General features: G+C 43.6%; 1 protein-coding gene and 1 pseudogene across 1 annotated transcript in view; one reads left to right on the forward strand and one right to left on the reverse strand.

Annotated features, from left to right (window-relative positions):
* LOC137310122 (copine-8-like) overlaps positions 1–18133 on the reverse strand; it is a 138666-nt gene that overhangs the window by 69852 nt on the left and 50681 nt on the right. Inside the window, exon 3 of the mRNA XM_067978095.1 lies at positions 13401–13447. Within this exon, the coding sequence (XP_067834196.1) occupies positions 13401–13447 (47 nt within the window). The remainder of the gene's footprint in view (positions 1–13400; positions 13448–18133) is intronic.
* On the forward strand, positions 13206–13283 carry LOC137310125 (U6atac minor spliceosomal RNA; annotated as a pseudogene).

Genomic DNA, 18133 nt, shown 5'->3' on the forward strand with positions numbered 1-18133 from the left:
AATTGGCTAAAGTGGACTGGGTAAACAGATTAGATGGAATGATGGTGGATAAGCAAACAATTAAAAAGATATTTTATGACTCGCAACAAAAATATATCTCTGTGAGGAGGAAAGACTCCACAAAAAGGGTGAACCAACCATGGCTAACTAAGGAAGTCAAGGATGGCATCAGGTTAAAAGAAAAAGCATACAACATGGCAAAGATTACTGGTAAGCCCGAAGATTCAGAAAACTTTAAAAACCAGCAAAGGATGACTAAAAGAATAATAAAGAGGGAGAAAATAAATTATGAGAGTAAACTAGCAAGAAATATAAAAACTGACAGTAAAAGCTTCTACAAGTATATAAAAAGGAAGAGGGTAGCTAAAGTAAACATTGGTCCCTTAGAGGATGAGACTGGGGAAATAATAATGGAAAACAAGGAAATGGCAGAGGAATTGAACAGACATTTTATATTTGTCTTCACATTAGAAGACACTAATAATATATCAATAATAGTAGGAAATCAAGGGGCAAAGGGGAGGGAGGAACTAAAAACAATCACTATCACTAGAGAAAAAGTTCCAGGTAAACTAATGGGTCTAAAGGCTGACAAGTCCCCTGATGGCTTGCATCCGAGGGTCTTAAAGGAAGTGGCTATAGAGATAGTGGATGCATTGGTTGTAATCTTCCAGAATTCACTAGATTCTGGAAAGGTCCCAGCGGATTGGAAAACCGCAAACGTAACACCCCTATTCAAGAAGGGAGCGAGACAAAAAGCAGGTAACTATAGACCAGTTAGCCTAACATCTGTCATTGGGAAAATGCTAGAATCCATTATTAAGGAAGTAGTAGCAGGACATTTGGAGACTCATAATATAATCAAGGAGAATCAACATGGTTTTATGAAGGGGAAATCATGTCTGACAAATTTATTAGAGTTCTTTGAGGAAGTAACGGGCAGGGTGGATAAAGGGGAACCAATGGATGCAGTATATTTGGATTTCTAAAAGGCATTCGATAAGGTGCCACATAAAAGATTACTGCACAAGATAAGAGCTCATGGTGTTGGGGGTAATATACTGGCATGGATAGAGGATTGGCTAACTAACAGAAAACAAAGAGTCGGGATAAAAGGGTCATTTTCAAAATGGCAATCTGTAACTAGTGGGGTGCCACGGGGCTCAGTGCTGGGGCCTCAACTATTTACAATATATATCAATGACTTGGATGAAGGAACAGAGTGTCTTGTGACCAAATTTGCTGATGATACAAAGATAGGTGGAAAAGCAAGTTGCGATGAGGACACAAAGTGTCTGCAAAGGGATATTGACAGGTTAAGCGAATGGGCAAAAATTTGGCAGATGGAATATAATGTGGGAAAATGTGAAGTCATTCACTTTGGGAGGAAAAATAAAAAAGCAAAATATTATTTGAATGGAGAAATACTATAAAATGCTGCGGTACAGAGGGATCTGGGTGTCCTCGTACATGAAACACAAAAAGTCAATATACAGGTGCAGCAGGTAATCCGGAAGGCAAACGGAATATTGACCTTTATTTCTAGGGGGATGGAGTATAAAAGCAGGGAAGTCATGCTGCAACTCGAAAGGATGCTGGTGAGACCACACCTGGAGTACTGCGTACAGTTCTGGTGCCCTTATTTAAGGAAGGACATACTTGCATTGGAGGCAGTTCAGAGAAGATTCACTAGGTTGATTCCGGGTATGGAAGGTTGTCTTACGAGCAAAGATTGAACAGGTTGGGTCCATACTCATTGGAGTTTAGAAGAATGAGAGGAGATCTTATTGAAACATACAAGATTCTGAGGGGACTCAATAGGGTAGATGCTGAGAGGATGTTACCCCTCATGGGGGAATCTAAAACTAGGGAGCATGGTCTCAGAATAAGGGGTCGCCCGTTTAAGACGGAAATGAGGAGGAATTTCTTCTCCCAGAGGGTCGTGAATCTTTGGAATTCTTTACCCCAAAAAGCTGTGGAGGCTGAGTCATTGAATACATTCAAGGCTGAGTTAGACAAATTTTTGATCAGCAAGGGAATCAAAGGATATGGGGAAAAGGCGGGAAAGTGGAGTTGAGGTAGAAATCAGGGTTAGGGTTAGGGTCAGCTATGATCTCATTGAATGGCGGAGCAGGCTCAAGGGGCCGAATGGCCTACTCCTGCTCCTATCTCTTATGTTCTTATGGTCTTATAAATTCTTTTTTTAGAAGCAGTATTAGGACCATAAGAGCTCAGCGGCTGATACATTTCCATAACATTACAAATGTGCCTTTGCACATAAATGCAACTTTTCACACATCAAAGTTCTGTACATACATTCCAATAAAGGCAGAAATGTACTAAGGACACAGGGTTCTGCATAGTAATACACATTAATTAAATGTTGCCACTAATTAAAACATCATACTGCCTCTGCCTGCATTGTAAATACCAAGGCATTTCAGCGCATACTCATGTTGGTGAGTTAAAGGTAAAGTTCAGGTTAACAATGAGCAAGCAGATATGATGCCAGCCAGCACAAGACAAATGTCCTAGTGCAGTAGTTCAGGGAAGAAGCCATCAATTGATTCCTGCTGTTGTCAGTGTCCTTCCTCCTCAGGGGAAGATACTGTTGCTCCTTTTCTTCCATTGGTGCCTTCTGCTCGTCAGTGATGATGTTGCCTCTAGTGAGGCATCCAGTGAGGATTTTGATGCCTCTATCAATAGTAATGGCATGCAACATGCTGCACACCGTCACAATCTTGGCCACCTTTTGAGCAACACAAACTGAAATGCGGCTTGAGCACAGCAAACGCCTGCTCAATCAGCACACCGCTAGGTTCATGGACCTCACTGTGCCTAACATCAGTCCTGGCGCCTTGACTATACAGACCTGTCCTGAGCCATGGTTGCAATACATAACCCACATGTCTCAGCAACCAGTCATCAAGTTTTCATTTCCCGTGGAAGAGCTCCAAAACTTTGGTGTGGAGTGGCATGCACAAATCAATGTGGCTTCTCCCTGGGAAATGGGCATTAATGTGCATTATCTTAAGTCAATGGTCACACACATCACTTGCATATTAAAGGAATGACAGCACTTTCAATTTATGTACAGTATGGTATTGCTGGATACTGTCCAAAATGCAACATGGGGACAATCAATTATTCTCTAAACCCACATGAGTTGGTAGAAACCCTGTTTCCTTTGGGATTGCAAGTGCTACTTTATGCCGCACAGTGCATCAGTCACCTGTTTTATGGCTCTGTGCACCTTAAAACTTCTCATTGTTATCATGACTCTTGTTAGGGCCTGGAAGCTACCACTGGCAAAGAAACTGACTGCCACAGGGAAGGCAGTGCTGACTAAAGCTTGTGACACAGGTTGGCAAACACCACCCAGAATGTCCTCCACCTTTGCATATATCGCTCCTCCATTGTGTACAAGTAACTACTTCCTTGTCTGTACCCATGGCCCAGGAATAGTTCATGTGGGTGGTCATGAGCATCTATGAAGTCTTTGCTCCCACCCTATCCTCCATCTCGTACACTGATGCAGGAGAGCACATATTGCAGGTATAATGCACATCAATATGTTTGCCTATTCCGGAGATACAATGGCCAGGATTTTCCACTTCAGCGCTTTCTGGCACATTACACAACCCCAACCCATGATTTTCTAATTAGCAGCCTTGCAACAGAAATCCCAGCGAATAACTCTAATTCAAGTGAGGAGCAAATGGGCAACAATGGAGAATTCACTGCACTCTAAAGAAGAGATCTCCTATCAGTATTAAGATACTCTGTATTAACAAGCCATTAGTAGGCATTATGAAATAGTGGGCAATAAAACAATGCCAGGATGACAGAAAACTTGAAATAGTACTTAAACCACTAGATACTTTAAGTGCTTTTTTTCCTGGTTTTCTGCCCCTTTTAATGCCAACCTCCATTGGCAGTAGCAGAGAAAACATAACCCCTGATTGATAGCCTAGTGGTACATGGTGTTGCTAAAGCAATAAAGTTTGTCATAACATGACAGTACACAGTTTTGAGCCTATAGTTCCCCATATCTCAAAGAAAAGTTAATATTGGCAAGCGAGTCATTGATGGCATTTCCCAGGGAGTCACCCTAAGCATCTCCTACAAATGAGATCTCAAACAGAGAGAGCTCTGACAGTGGGTTCAGCATGCTCTTCTCTCACATTTGGAACCTAGGTTTGGCTCCAGTCCAGACTAATGCAATAAAAGTCTCCTCACTCTACCGCTGCAAAAGTGCGAAGTGACATGAATTGCAGCATGACTCACAGCATAAAGCCGCCAAAAATTGCCAACCTCACGCAAGGAGGTCGCAAGAAATAGACCAAGAAATGTAATTGCCATGTTAGCACAGTGTAACTAATCTGAGGCTAGGTTAAGGCACCTTGTTAAGTCAAAGGGAACTAACCCATAGTAGAATAGATCTGTCAATGCTTAATGGAGAGAAAAACGTTGGCATGGACTTAATGGGCCAAATGGCCTATTTCCGTACAATAAAATTGTGATTTTATGTTGACAGTGGATGTAAGAAATTCACTAGGAGTTACAACGCCAGATTCCTGACCCAGATTGCCCTCAGATCCTGAAGAATTAATGATGGTCGAGAAAAAAAAATAAAAGGTATCAAAAACAACTGGCAAATGCTGTCTACCCCAAAGTGAATCACCCTCAGCAATATCACACGTATGGTGCACACTTTTTAAAAAAAACATGAAGCATTCTTGTCAAACCCAAGTCAACACTTCCATGCCATATTGAAATAAGTGTATTATCCAATATTACCCTGGGTAATACAAAATAGACCGCCCTATCTACCGGAACAGTGTCCGTAGTATTTTCAGCCATCCTACCATCTCCACAGAGCAATGCAAGCCACTACTCCCTATCCAGTGAACTCTACTATTACAGCAGATACGTGATTTTTCCCTTTAATTATATTTTCTGAGTGGCACTTCACACTTCAGCTATGTTAATTATGCTTGTCTCTATACTTTTGCTTCAGTTTGAACTGCTGTTATTTTCACGAAGACCTGACATTGAAATGACTCCATTTGTAGAAGCAGAAAACAAATCACAGGCCAGTCCCTATCTCATCCAACGGCAGTAATCACGTGCGTTCTTTGCCTAAAACAGAGTTTCTAATCATTTATTAATTTTCAGTCTTTGGGATCTTGCTGTGCGTATAATGGCTGCTGCATTTGCCTACATAACAACAATAAGTGCACTTTAGAAGTAATCCGTTAGTTGTAAAGTATTTTGGGACATCCTGAGGACATGATAAAGTGCTTTAGAAATGCAAGTTTTTTCTTTCTTGTGTAGTTCCTAGCAGGAGGAAGAAGGGGGATGTTTTCAAACATCAATGCTACTGCGGTCTCCTCTACATTGGGGAGACCAAACACAGACTGGGTGATCGCTTTGCTGAACACCTCCACTCTGTCTGCAAGCGTGACCCTGACCTGCCGGTCGCTTGCCATTTTAATTCCCCTTCCCACTCCTACTCTGACTTCTCTGTCCTCGGCCTCTTACACTGTTCCAATGAAGCTCAACGTAAGCTCGAGGAACAACACCTCATCTTTCGTTTAGGCACTTTACAACATAGAAACATAGAAAACAGGAGCAGGAGTAGGCCATTTGGCCCTTCGATACTGCTCCACCATTCAATATGACATGGCTGATCCACTATCTCAATACCATATTCCCGCTCTCTCCCCATACCCCTTGATGCCTTCTGTGTCTAGAAATCTATCCATCTCCTTCTTAAATATATTCAGTGACTTGGCCTTCACAGTCTTCTGTGGTAGAGAATTCCACAGGTTCACCACCCTCTGAGTGAAGAAATTTCTCCTCACCTCAGTCCTAAATGTCCTACCCCGTATCCTGAGACTGTGGCCCTTCGTTCTAGACCCCCCCCAGCCAGGGAAACATCCTCCCTGCATCCAGTCTGTCTAGCCCTGTCAGAATTTTATGTGTTTCAATGAGATCCTCTCTAATTCTTCTAAACTCTAGTGAATACAGGCCTTGTCAACCCAATCTCTCCTCATACAACAGTCCTGCCATCCCAGGAATCAGTCAGGTGAACCTTCGCTGCACTCCCTCTATGGCAAGTATATCCTTTCTAAGGTAAGGAGGCCAAAACTGCACTCAATACTCCAGATGTGGTCTCACCAAGGCCCTGTATAACTGCTTACTCCTGTACTCAAATCCTCTTGCAATGAAGGCCAACATACCATTTGCCTTCCTAACTGCTTGCTGCACCTGCATGTTTGCTTTCAGTGACTGGTGTACAAAGACACCCAGGTCCCTTTGTACATCAACATTTCCCAATCCATCTCCATTTAAATAATGCTCTGCCTTTCTGTTTTTCCTTCCAAAGTGGATAACTTCACATTTATCCACATTATACTGCATCTGCGATGTATTTGCCCACTCATTCAACTTGTCTAATCGCCTTGAAGCCTCTTTGCATCCTCCTCACAACTCACAATCCTACCTAGTTTTGTGTCATCAGCAAACTTGGAAATATTACATTTGGTTCCCTCATCCAAATCATTGAGATATATTGTGAATAGCTGGGGCCCAAGCACTGACCCCTGCGGTACCCCACTAGTCACCGCCTGCCACTCTGAAAAAGACCCATTTATTCTTACTCTTTGTTTCCTGTCTGTTAACCAATTTTCAATCCATGCCAGTATATTACCCCCAATCCCATGTGCTTTAATTTTGCACACTAACCTCTTATGTGGGACTTTACACCCAATATCCTGTGTGAGGGGCAGAAAACGATCTTTCACCCTGTGCAAAGAGAGATCAGATCCCTTCCCTCTGCCAACATCACACTGCCTATCCTCGTGGCACTGCTGTGATACCAGTATTAAAAAGTTGCAGAAAAGGTCACTATTTGAATGTAGACTTTCCCCAGAGAAATCAAATAGAATTGTTTGCTAAAGACTTAAATATTTAAAAGTGTACACACGAATTAATCAAGAAAGTCCAGCTCTGACGTGTGCAGAATATATTATTCTTTTATTTCTCTTTATTGGCCGAGTGAACCCATCCCCCTCTAAATCAATGGCACTGAAACAATTATTAGACTTTGGCTCCTCATCAAACATCCACCTTCAAGAAGATAATTCAGAACCAGACAAACTCAATGGTGAGGCTCACTGAAGATGTGAGATCCTCATGCCACAGCTTACAAAATAAACCTATTACAATAAAACAAGGAACTAAACACACAGGGGATTTTCCTGATTACTTAACTTCACCAGTTCAGCACTGTTTAACTAGGCATGAAATTGCAGCCCAGAGTATCCTTTTTAATATATTTTCCAAAATGTCAAGCTGACATATCCTTAAACATGCTTTATGAAAGCAACAAGGGACGGTGACTTTTCTGGCGTTTTTTTAAAACATATTCTGGACTTGAAAAATATAAAAGGTACAAATTATTGTCAGTGATGTTATCCTACAAATATTTGACATGCCCATAACCATATTATTTTAACAGAGATGTTAATGCCTCTGTTAAAATAGTGGCGAGAGGAGCTTGATATGAGTGTATTAAGCATTCATACAATAACATAACTGACAGTAATTCTACTCCACAAATCCCATCCTTTTTCCAGAGTGCCTGACTGTGTTATCGAGACTGAGTTGGTGTGGGTGGCAAAGTGCCGTGTATCACTGTGTTACAGATACGGGAGTGCCGTGTATCACTGTGTTACAGATACGGTTGTACTGTCTCAGCTTTATTGAAAAGTTTCTCTGTATTAAACTGCAGCCACTGGTCTCAGACCAATATCTGCAGAGTGCAGTGCTCAGTTGGAGACCCGAGTTACATTACTAGCTGTGAACGGCATTGAATTTAGCAACAACGAGCTCTATGTATAATACAGAATGGATATTCATAGCTCTGTTTTTTAGGCAACTAACTTTTAATTTTGGAAGAGATCAAGCTGCAGTATTACACCTTGTAGTAACATTGAAAAATAAGTTTAGAAGTGCCCAGAGAGTCCACTGGAATGCTCAGGCACTTCTAAAATATGGGTTCACATTGGGCAGGAGTTATAGGGTGGATTGGAAGTGTGAGATGACGAGGACTATAACAACTTGCATTTATATAGCATCTTTAACGTAGGTAAACATCCCAAGGCGCTTCACAGGAGCATAATCAGCCAAGGAGGAGGATGGAATCGGTGGCGAGGGAACAGAGTTTGTGGTGGGGGCTGAAGACATAGCTTTGGTCTTCCCAATGATTTATTGGGAGAAATTGCAGCTCATCCAGGATTGGACAAGCAGTCTGACAACACAGTGGCAGTGGAGAGGTTGAGAGAGGTGATGGTGAGGTCGACATTAAACTGCCCCCACCTTCCCCCTCAGACTGACCGTAAAAGATCCCATGGTACTATTTTGAAGAAGAGCAGGGGAGTTCTCCCTGTGTCCTCTCCAATATTTATCCCTCAACCAACATCACTAAAACAAACTATCTGGTCATTTATTTCATTGTTGTTTGTGGGACCTTGCTATGCGCAAATTGGTTGCTGTGTTTCCCTACATTACAACACTTCATAAGTACTTGATTGGCTGTGAAGTGCTTTGGGCACCTGAGGTTGAGAAAGGTGGAGTATAAATGCAAGATCTTTCCTTCTTCTTTCCTACCACTAATGTGTTAATACACACTCCAAAGTGCTTTGTATCAAGACAAAAATGGCAGTATAACTGCACCTTTAATTATCTGGGAACATGAAGCCACAGAAAGCAGTTTTCCCTTTCTATGATGCAATGTGGAAATTATGTCACACAATCTACAAATTCTCCATAGAGCTGCTGCCAAACAAATTTTTTACTGGGATGCTCTGCTGATATTTCCTAAACTCTTAATTGGATTTCAGATAATCATGCACACACCGACAACCCACAGGCAGCTCAGCTAATTAGCCACCTACCAATAAATTAGTTTTAACTTTCAATCCCTTCTTCAATTATCATAGGTACCTTCCCACGCCCAGAGATGGGGATTAACCACAGTTCACAGCAGTAATAATCTTTTGTATGAAACTTTTTCTTTCCCTAACAGAATAGGCCCAGCAAGTCCTCATTGCATCACTGTTTCCTTGGTCCCTCTTTTTCCCAGTCCAGTTGGTTTCCAGTGTTGGCATTCCAATTTCCCTCCCCCCACCATAGTCTTTTAAGTTAAGGGGTGAAATGAGGAAGCGCTTTTTCCACACAAAGGGTCATGGAAATCTGGAATTCTCTTCCCCAAAAAGGCTGGGAAAGCTGGGTCAAATCGACCCCTCATCCTGATGGCCACCTTTGTGTGCGGCTGCATCAAGCTGTGCATAGACCCTCGGTACGCAAACACAAAGTGTCACTACGTGCTGAGGTTCTACCTGTCCCCGGTGTTGAGAAGGATGGGCCTGGCCACGCTGCCACGGAACGCTCCGTCCAGTTGGACCGTTCCGCCCCACCTGTCCTTTGTGGAAAAGTTTGTGCAGAAAAACACCTTTGACCACAAGGCGATCAGCAAGTGGTCCGCACGTAACGTCCTCGAGACCCTGCGGGAAAAGGAGATGGTGGATCCTGTCGGTTGGTTCCCCGAGCAGACTGTAAATGTCATTTGGCAGAACACCTCATCGCCAGAGCTTTCAAACAAGCACCAAGACCTAGCTTGGCTGGTGGTGAGAAGAGCCCTTCTCGTCAGATCCTTCATGTACTCCCGGACTCTCAGCGCCACCGCGCGCTGTCCCCGAGGAGGCTGCGGTGGAGACGAGACCGTCACCCATCTCCTTCTGGAATGTGCGTTTGCAAAGAAGGTCTGGAGAGAGATGCAGTGGTATCTGTCCAGGTTCGTCCCGAGCAGTTCCGTAACACAGGATTCTGTGCTCTACGGGCTGTTCCCTGGGACGCACACTGAGACGGACATCAGCTGCGGCTGGAAGACCATCAACTCGGTGAAAGACGCCCTTTGGTCTGCCCGAAACTTGCTGGTCTTCCAGTACAAGGAGCTGTCCTCGACCGAGTGTTGCAGACTGGCACATTCCAAGGTCCAGGACTACGTGCTGAGGGATGCACTGAGGATGGGTGCAGCCGCCGCAAAGGCTCTGTGGGGAAAGGCAACCATTTAGAGACTTCCCGCCATTGTATACTGAGGGGCTGCAATCAGGAAAAAACCTCCTCAGGCAGAATGTAAAATTCTAACTGATGTAATGTAACTGTAATGAATCTGTAATGAACCTGGAAAGAATCTGTAACGTACCTGTTATCAAAAATGTGTATTGAGTGTATTGCAATGAGACACCCTCGAGTGTCATGAACTGCAATTTATGTCCAATGTGTTCATTGAACTGTACTTGATGTAACCTGCAAATTGTAAAATCTGTATTGTGCACATTTGGAATGTGATATGACAACTGTATTGTATGTATTGCTGAAAATTTTATGAATAAAGTATATTTTTTGAAAAAAAAAGGCTGGGAAAGCTGGGTCAATTGAAAATTTCAAGACTGAGGTTTATAGATTTTTGTTAGGTAAGGATATCAAGGGATATGGAGTAAAGACGGGTAAATGGAGTTCAGGTACAGATCTACAGCCATGATCTGATTAAATGGTGGAACAGGCTCCAGGGTTTGTACAGCCTATTCCTATTCCTATGTATGTGCCTATTAATGATGCAGCCACTCCGTGGTTCAGTACCTATCAGCGATGGAACCTACTTATAGAGTTGACTTCTCCTTTAAAAGATACATGAATATAGGAGGAGAAATTGGTATCTGTCACGCCCGATTTCTGAACGAAAAGTAGGAGTTGGGGGGATCAATTTCCAGGCGGGATCTTCCACGCCCAATCCTCCGGGAAGTGCACCAGCTGCCAACATCCGAGTGCCCAGGGAACCAGCCTAAGACAGGCACTGGCCCCCTTGAATATGTTAATCAGGAGTGTAAATGCCAGTTTCAGGACCCTGATGCCAATTTCAGCAAAAAACGCGCATGCTCCATTCAGTTTTTCCAGGTCTACAGTGACCTAACCAGCAGTCCTTAAAGGGACCACGGGAGGCCACCAAAGAACAAGAGAGTTTTCATTTTTTTATGTAGCTTAATGTGAAGCCAGGAGGAGCAGGAGTGCTCCACATTAAGCTACATAAAAAAAATTGGAACTCCCTACACAGTAATACTGCGAGCTGCTGCCTGCCCGCCCTCGCCGCCCGCTCCTGTTAGCATCTCCCCCCTCCCAGGACCTACCTGTGGGCCAGTTCAGCGTCCAAGCTGGCCGATTTTGAGAAGGCCCTGACCAATGAGCTGCATCAGGATGCCCGATTGGCGACAGCAGCTCATGGGTGTTACGTAGATGAGGCACAACGCCCAATTTGCAGCAAGTTTCGGGCCTTCCCTCGGGCACTCGTTGCAGGCATGCTGCCCACTTCACGCCCATTCCTAGCGTGACACTAATTTCCCAGCCTTGGCTTTATGTTGTGTGGTAGTAGATACTGAATTCTCTTTTCTCCCCTCTGTATATTTTCTTCCCTCCCTGCCATGCCTGTTCACCGCTTCAAGATAGCAGGTGACCTGCCCAGTCATTGGTGGTCTCTGGACCGAAACATTAGGGGCAGCTTCGAGTGATTCACCCAACTGTATCTTCACCCCTTCTATTTGGAGAAGTGCTCAACTCCTCCACTCATCCTCTATGTCCGAAGCAGAAGCTCGCCATGCAAGAAACTATGGGGATAAGTGGAGGAAAATTGGGTGCATACGGCATTCTTCCATTTCAATTTGTCTAACACCTTCCATAGCCAATGTTGAGACATGGATTAGAGGGAGAAACAGTGTGAAGACTGATAGAGTGGAACAGACACCCAACTAAAGACAAGTCAAGACATGTCCCTGCTAGCAATTGACTTCCTATTGTACAGATGCAAATTGGGTATTACTCAAAGCCCGGGAAAAATATTAAGGTAATTAGCTTTGAATTGGTGAACGACAAACGGAGGACAGTCAGTCTACGAAACAAAGATCAGCCAAATACAGGGAAATCACACATCACTCTAAACAGGACACAGTGATCTCTGCAAGATCAAGCTTTGATGGGAGAAAATTCACACCTAATTGAGGTGAAGAAAGACACAAAATCTTTGTAAGGAAATGGCTGTTCCAAATCCAGTTGTCTTTAAATGGTGTTAGAATGGCAGACAGAGACAAATCTATCTATGTGTGCTGAATATGTTTTGGTAGGCGTGTCCAGAGTACGAGGAAAAGGTAGCATAAAGGAACCACGCTTTGGGCTGCGTAAGGGGTACTGTCTAAAGAGTTCATGCCTAGGCTTGACTGTATCCTACTTATCGCATTGTAACAATGAAATAAAGGCAAGGCAAGAAACAAGGAGTCTGCCTACCATTTTACCCGATGGATTTAACTCCATTTAACTTCATAAATACTGTGGCTACAAGAGCAGGTCAGAGGCTGGGTATTCTGCAGTAAGTGACTCACCTCCCGACTCACCAAAGCCTTTCCACCATCTACAAGGCACAAGTCAGGAATGTGATGGAATACACTTCACTTGCCTGGATGAGTGCAGCTCCAACAACACTCAAGAAGCTCGACACCATCCAGGACAAAGCAGCCCGCTTGATTGGCACCCCATTCACCACCCTAAACATTCACTCCCTTCACCACCGGCGCACCATGGCTGCAGTGTGTACCATCCATAGGATGCACTGCAGCAACTCGCCAAGGCTTCTTTGACAGCACCTCCCAAACCTGCAACCTCTACCCCCAGAAGGACAAGGGCAGCGGGCACATGGGAACAACATCACCTGCACGTTCCCCTCCAAGTCACACACCGTCCCGACTTGGAAATATATCGCCGTTCCTTCATCGATGCTGGGTCAAAATCCTGGAACTCCCTACCTAACAGCACTGTGGGAGAACCTTCACCACACGGACTGCAGGGGTTCGAGAAGGCGGCTCACCACCACCTTCTCAAGGGCAATTAGGGATGGGCAATAAATAATTGCCAGCGACGCCCACATCCCATGAACGTATAAAAGATAATTTAACTTTAGCCAGTCAGTGCTATATTGCATTGGAGAACTATTATTCTATGCCAGTAATCAGAGAACTCAGTTCTCTTTTTTTTTGCCAATAATCATCTCAAGAGTAGAATTTTATGAAGCCCTGCATCACCAGAAAGCCACCAGAGGCCCTTGTGGCCTTACAACTCACAAATGGTTAAGGCATTGCCACCTACTTAGTGGCATCTAACCATGTTTTCTTTTCAGGAGATGATCCCAGGTGCAGGGCCTCAGAGAATTCTGCCCCATATTATTTTTATCTTTAGATAAATCAATATAATCTAACGTGCAAGATAAAATATAAAACACTATCACTCACCTCCCGCCATTCTTTGCTGCCAATCCCTTGAATAAAGAGCACAACAACTGCAAAAGAGAAAGAAAAAGAGTTTAAGATTATTGTGGAGGGAAGGCTTAAATCTAAGCGAATGATTTTCCAACTCTGGAAGGTTTTAGACAACAGGAGGAGGGAGGCACATGTTATGTATGAATGGAGTGGCTGCTCAGTATTTTGGCTTTATTCTCAACAGGACTAATTTGATGCCTCTAACCAGCACAAAATACAGCAACTACCTTCATTTAATGGTTGTGTAAATGTCCAGGGACGGATATTTTCTGAGGAAGAAATAGCTAGATGGATGTCTGAGTCCACTGAGTTAAATAACTATGTCAGACCACACAGTTGCTGAAAGCCTGCCAACGGAAGGAGCATGGGGTTCTCGGAGTGCACTTGGCTGAAGTGAAGCATATAATATCCTCAAAAGAGACCAGCCAAAAAGAAGAAAATATTGCTTATCTGATGCAGTCAGGTTATGATGCAGCTTTCTTCCAAAAGACCGACCTGACAGATTGAGAGGTGCTCTCTTTAAGGATTGATTTCTCGAATGCTCTGAACAGCCTACCCTCCTCCATCCTTCACAAATTTCAGTTAATCCAGAATTCTGCACTTCAAGTTCTCTCCTGCACAAAGTCCTGCATACTCATCACTGCTATCCTTGCCAAGTTCCACTGGTTCACAGTGCCCAGTGTATTAACTTCAAGATCCTCATTATTGTTTTTACAACTCTCCACAGTTTCCTTCCACCTTATCTGAGCAATCTTCTCCAAATGCATGAACCAGCCTGTTGCTCTGACTCCAGATTACTGATTGTGCCTGATATCATGTTCGCATTGTAATGTTATATGTCACACCTGCTGATTCAAACAGAATTATTAACAAAGCAAATTCTGATATCAATAGGCATGCAGATGTGTGTTCCCTTTCACCATTTGGCAAATACCGAATCCTGTGGAGCAGATGTGACTAAATTGAGTTTGGGTGCTTTTCCAATGAGGAGATGAAGAAAGATTGATGGGTTAATGCACTCAGTTGAAGTGGGCGGATCTTTTGAACGCTGTTTAGCAGTTGTATCAAGAAAGGCAACACCAACAGCCTGGTAATGAGATACTTCATATAAGGGGTAATTTTCTGACCATGCTTTGGGCTGGGTGCCTTGCCTGCCAGAAACAGAAATATGGTGCATGCTGCAACAGATTCCGAATGTTAAATGTTTGGAAAAACCTGTGCAGAACGCATCCGAATTTTCCATATACCTTTCCAGTGGGCAATGCTCACAGCCAAGCGTGTGTATAAGTTATCCCTATACTGTGGGGGAGGCACCTAAATCTGACTGAAGCTCCTTCTTTAAGTAGGTATTGAGGTCTTGACAATGGAATCCACTCCATGCTTTTCTAGTTTAGCTTCTTGACTTATAGGAGCTGAGAATGTTGATGGTGTGACTGCACAAATTGTGCTTACCTGAAAATGACTCTGTTTAGAAGACTTTAATCTCTTCCCAACAGCGACACTTGGAGAACGCTTTGTAACAGGCCAGTGCGTTTAGCTCTTATATGAATTTTGGAACGAAATTAGCCTTGCAACAATTGTGGAGCTTCAATCATAATTTTCAACTCATTGAGATTTGGATTGCTACCAACGCCTACTGGTTTTTATTTTTGTAAGGACAAGAGTAAAAAAGGAATGTGCTAGCACACTAGTTTTATCTGTGCCGATGATTCCAACCCTTAATTGGAAAAGATAAATCTCCCAAGTAAGAAGCCATGCATTGATATGAACAAGCTAAATTAATGAAAAGGAAATGTGCAAGTGTGTGTGTGCACAAGTGAGCTGGAGAGGGTTTTCCTGAAATCTTAAATTCTATTCCTGGGAAAGATCTGAAAGCATTGTAGCATGCCAAGTTTCAGAGTAATGCTGACTGTTACTTCCACTGAATCTGCCAGTGCTATGCTCCATGACAGCTACATGTACCCTTGCAGCAAATGACACAAAACTCCACATCTAGCTCTCTGCTAATTCAGACCATGTGTAGATGGATCTCCATGGTCACTGCCACGTGGATGCACCAGGGCCTGCAGATATGATTGCTGACATCTTGGCAGGTGTGGTGAATCAGGCTAAGTTGGCTCTTGTTCACCCTAGCATACCTTCTTTCATGCAGTGCCACTGAAAGCATGTCATACTGTGATTGGGACACTTCCAAGGAACTGTCCAACATTACAGTTAGTCAGGCATTCACATATTTTAATGATGTCATTAAGTCTGCTGGCTCAGTTTCCCTTGGGAAGAGAAGCCTCTGCCAGCACTAATTTTCTGTCAAAGTAAGGTCCAGCTGCCTGAGTTTGCAAATGTAGTCGAGAGTCCCGGTGGATGGGCACAGAGCATCTCTTGTGCATACTGACCTGCCTGGCATCACTCCAAAGGCCCTCTTCTTCTTCCAAACACTTCAGCTAGGGGAATTCCTATTGGGAAACTCACTGGTGCAAGTAATGGTGTGGGAGAGGAGGGAGGGTAAGGAACAACTGAGACAAAGGGTAAACAAAATTAACAAAAGTTACTTAACTGGACATTTCACATCAGCCTCTGCCACAGCCCTGATGCCCATTTGAAATGGGCATCCTTCAGACTTCATGTCCCTTGCGCCTAAACGTCAGAAAATGGTGTGCAGTACGTTCCTGTTACACATGCATATATTCATATTTGAGACAGTCACTTCCAGCTACTGCTCACTCCCCCTGCCCCCTGGAAATAATGACATGGCGAAAAATTGGGTGGACTTCTAGGAGGACAGAACTCCTGCCAGTTTTCTGCTATGAGGCACCCAATTAAAGCTACAATGGGTGGTTGGCAACGGAAAATCCAGGATCCTGTCTTTAAGGCCTGCAAAAACCCACAGCGCATATCAGTGGTGGGGAGGGAGGCCACCCTATTACAGCTCACACACAATATTAAAGACAAGCTACTCAGTGCTGTTTTAAAAGTGTCCCAAAGAGTTGGCAGTCGGTTGATTCTGTCAGCAAAAGACAGCTGCACTGCCAATGGAAATGTAGGGGTAATTTTCTAGAGTTCGTGCTACTGGTTGGCGAGGCTGGTAGCGTGAACTTGAAAATTCTCTGGCACAGAACTTGAGAAAGCTTGCAGTAAGAACAGAGCATTCAATCCATCAAGCCCACTTCTTTCAGAGTCCACGTGTTACTACTTCAATCACGGCACATCTTTTTCCCCACTTACCCAAGATGTCTATATCCTCTTAACTCCCATGCAAATTAAACAGATATATTAAAATCTTCAGCCTTCTTTGTTGTCAGGTATTGATCAGGTGTCAATTGACCCAGAATTAACTTCTTTTTCTTGCCCTCATATCCAATATCTTTTGGGAGAAATCATTCATATGAGGACTCCCCAGTTTCTACTGGACTTTATTATTTACTAAAAAACAAGCATTCTGTGCATCAGGTACACTGCTGAAGTCAGTGTGATGAATAAAAGTTCAAACTCTCTTGAGAGTTTGTTGAATCTCAATGTACGCCTATTGCCTGATGGTTATCTGATCAAGCACTTAGCTTCTACATTTTGGGAACCTGGATAAAAACCTTGGGAAAATGTTTCTTGTTTCTAGACAGAAGAAAAAGCCGAGATCAGAAATAAATTTTAAAAGTGCTATTTGGTGTGGTACTAAGCCAAACAGACCAGAAGATAATATGTTCGATCGCTAAACTATTAGTTGATCTTTGTCAGGGCAGCAGAATGGAGGGTACAAATGGCATCAACATCATTTGGCTTGGGAGGGGAAAATCAAGTCAACATTCTTTCCCCTGATAACTGTCCAATGAATCCTCCTGTAATGTGTGCAGGTGGAAATCCATCACCCATCACCATGCTTAAAAGTCTGCAAACCAAGCTACTGAGAAATCCAGACAGGAAGAGCTTCTGTTTGCCCAATATGGACTACACACATTCTTCCACAAGGACACGTCCACTTACTCACATTCAAACAGCTCAGGCTTAGATTGCTGAGACCCAAGACTTAGAAACCTCCAAAAACAAGGATGCTGCTGGAGTTTAACCAGTTAAAACCATGTAGCTGACCAGTGTAGGGCACTGATAAGCTTTGTGCTGCTTTGCCCACCCACAACAACCCTACTCGTTAGGGTACTGGTTTGCCGCAATTTCTGGGGCTGAATCCCAACCGTGAGTGACAGGTTTATCCCTTCTGGTTCCATTAATGAGTCATGCTAGCTTGTCAATTATCAACTGTGCTCTGAAGTACTGCAGACCTGCTGGGTCAGACAGGTCTGCCACAGGGGATTAACTTGGATCCAATACCCCATCACCAGACATGACAACTTGGACCCATCTCAACCCCTAAGGAGATCCAGTTTACTATTCCCTTCCCCAAAATGACAAATGAAGGTTTGAGTCCTCAACATCATGTACCAGGAAGCCCTCACAAGTGGCATGATGAGTTTACCATAAAATGTGTGAGTACATTGCCACCAATCTCCTGACCACAGCATAAACATAGACCATAGCCTATTCCATGGTGCTTCCACCAACTGGAGAAGCATAGCATCAGCAGTGGCTGCTTGTCTTTCTGCAACCCAGTAATGGTAGGTATCGAACCTTGGATGTACGAGCGTGGGCTCTCGTATCCAGCCTCCAGGTAACGTCTTTCGGCAGCTGTATTATAGACAACCGCTTCAGTGGTGCCCATA

This window comes from Heptranchias perlo, unplaced genomic scaffold, assembly GCF_035084215.1.
Source record: "Heptranchias perlo isolate sHepPer1 unplaced genomic scaffold, sHepPer1.hap1 HAP1_SCAFFOLD_222, whole genome shotgun sequence".
In the NCBI taxonomy this organism is placed as follows: Eukaryota; Metazoa; Chordata; class Chondrichthyes; order Hexanchiformes; family Hexanchidae; genus Heptranchias; species Heptranchias perlo.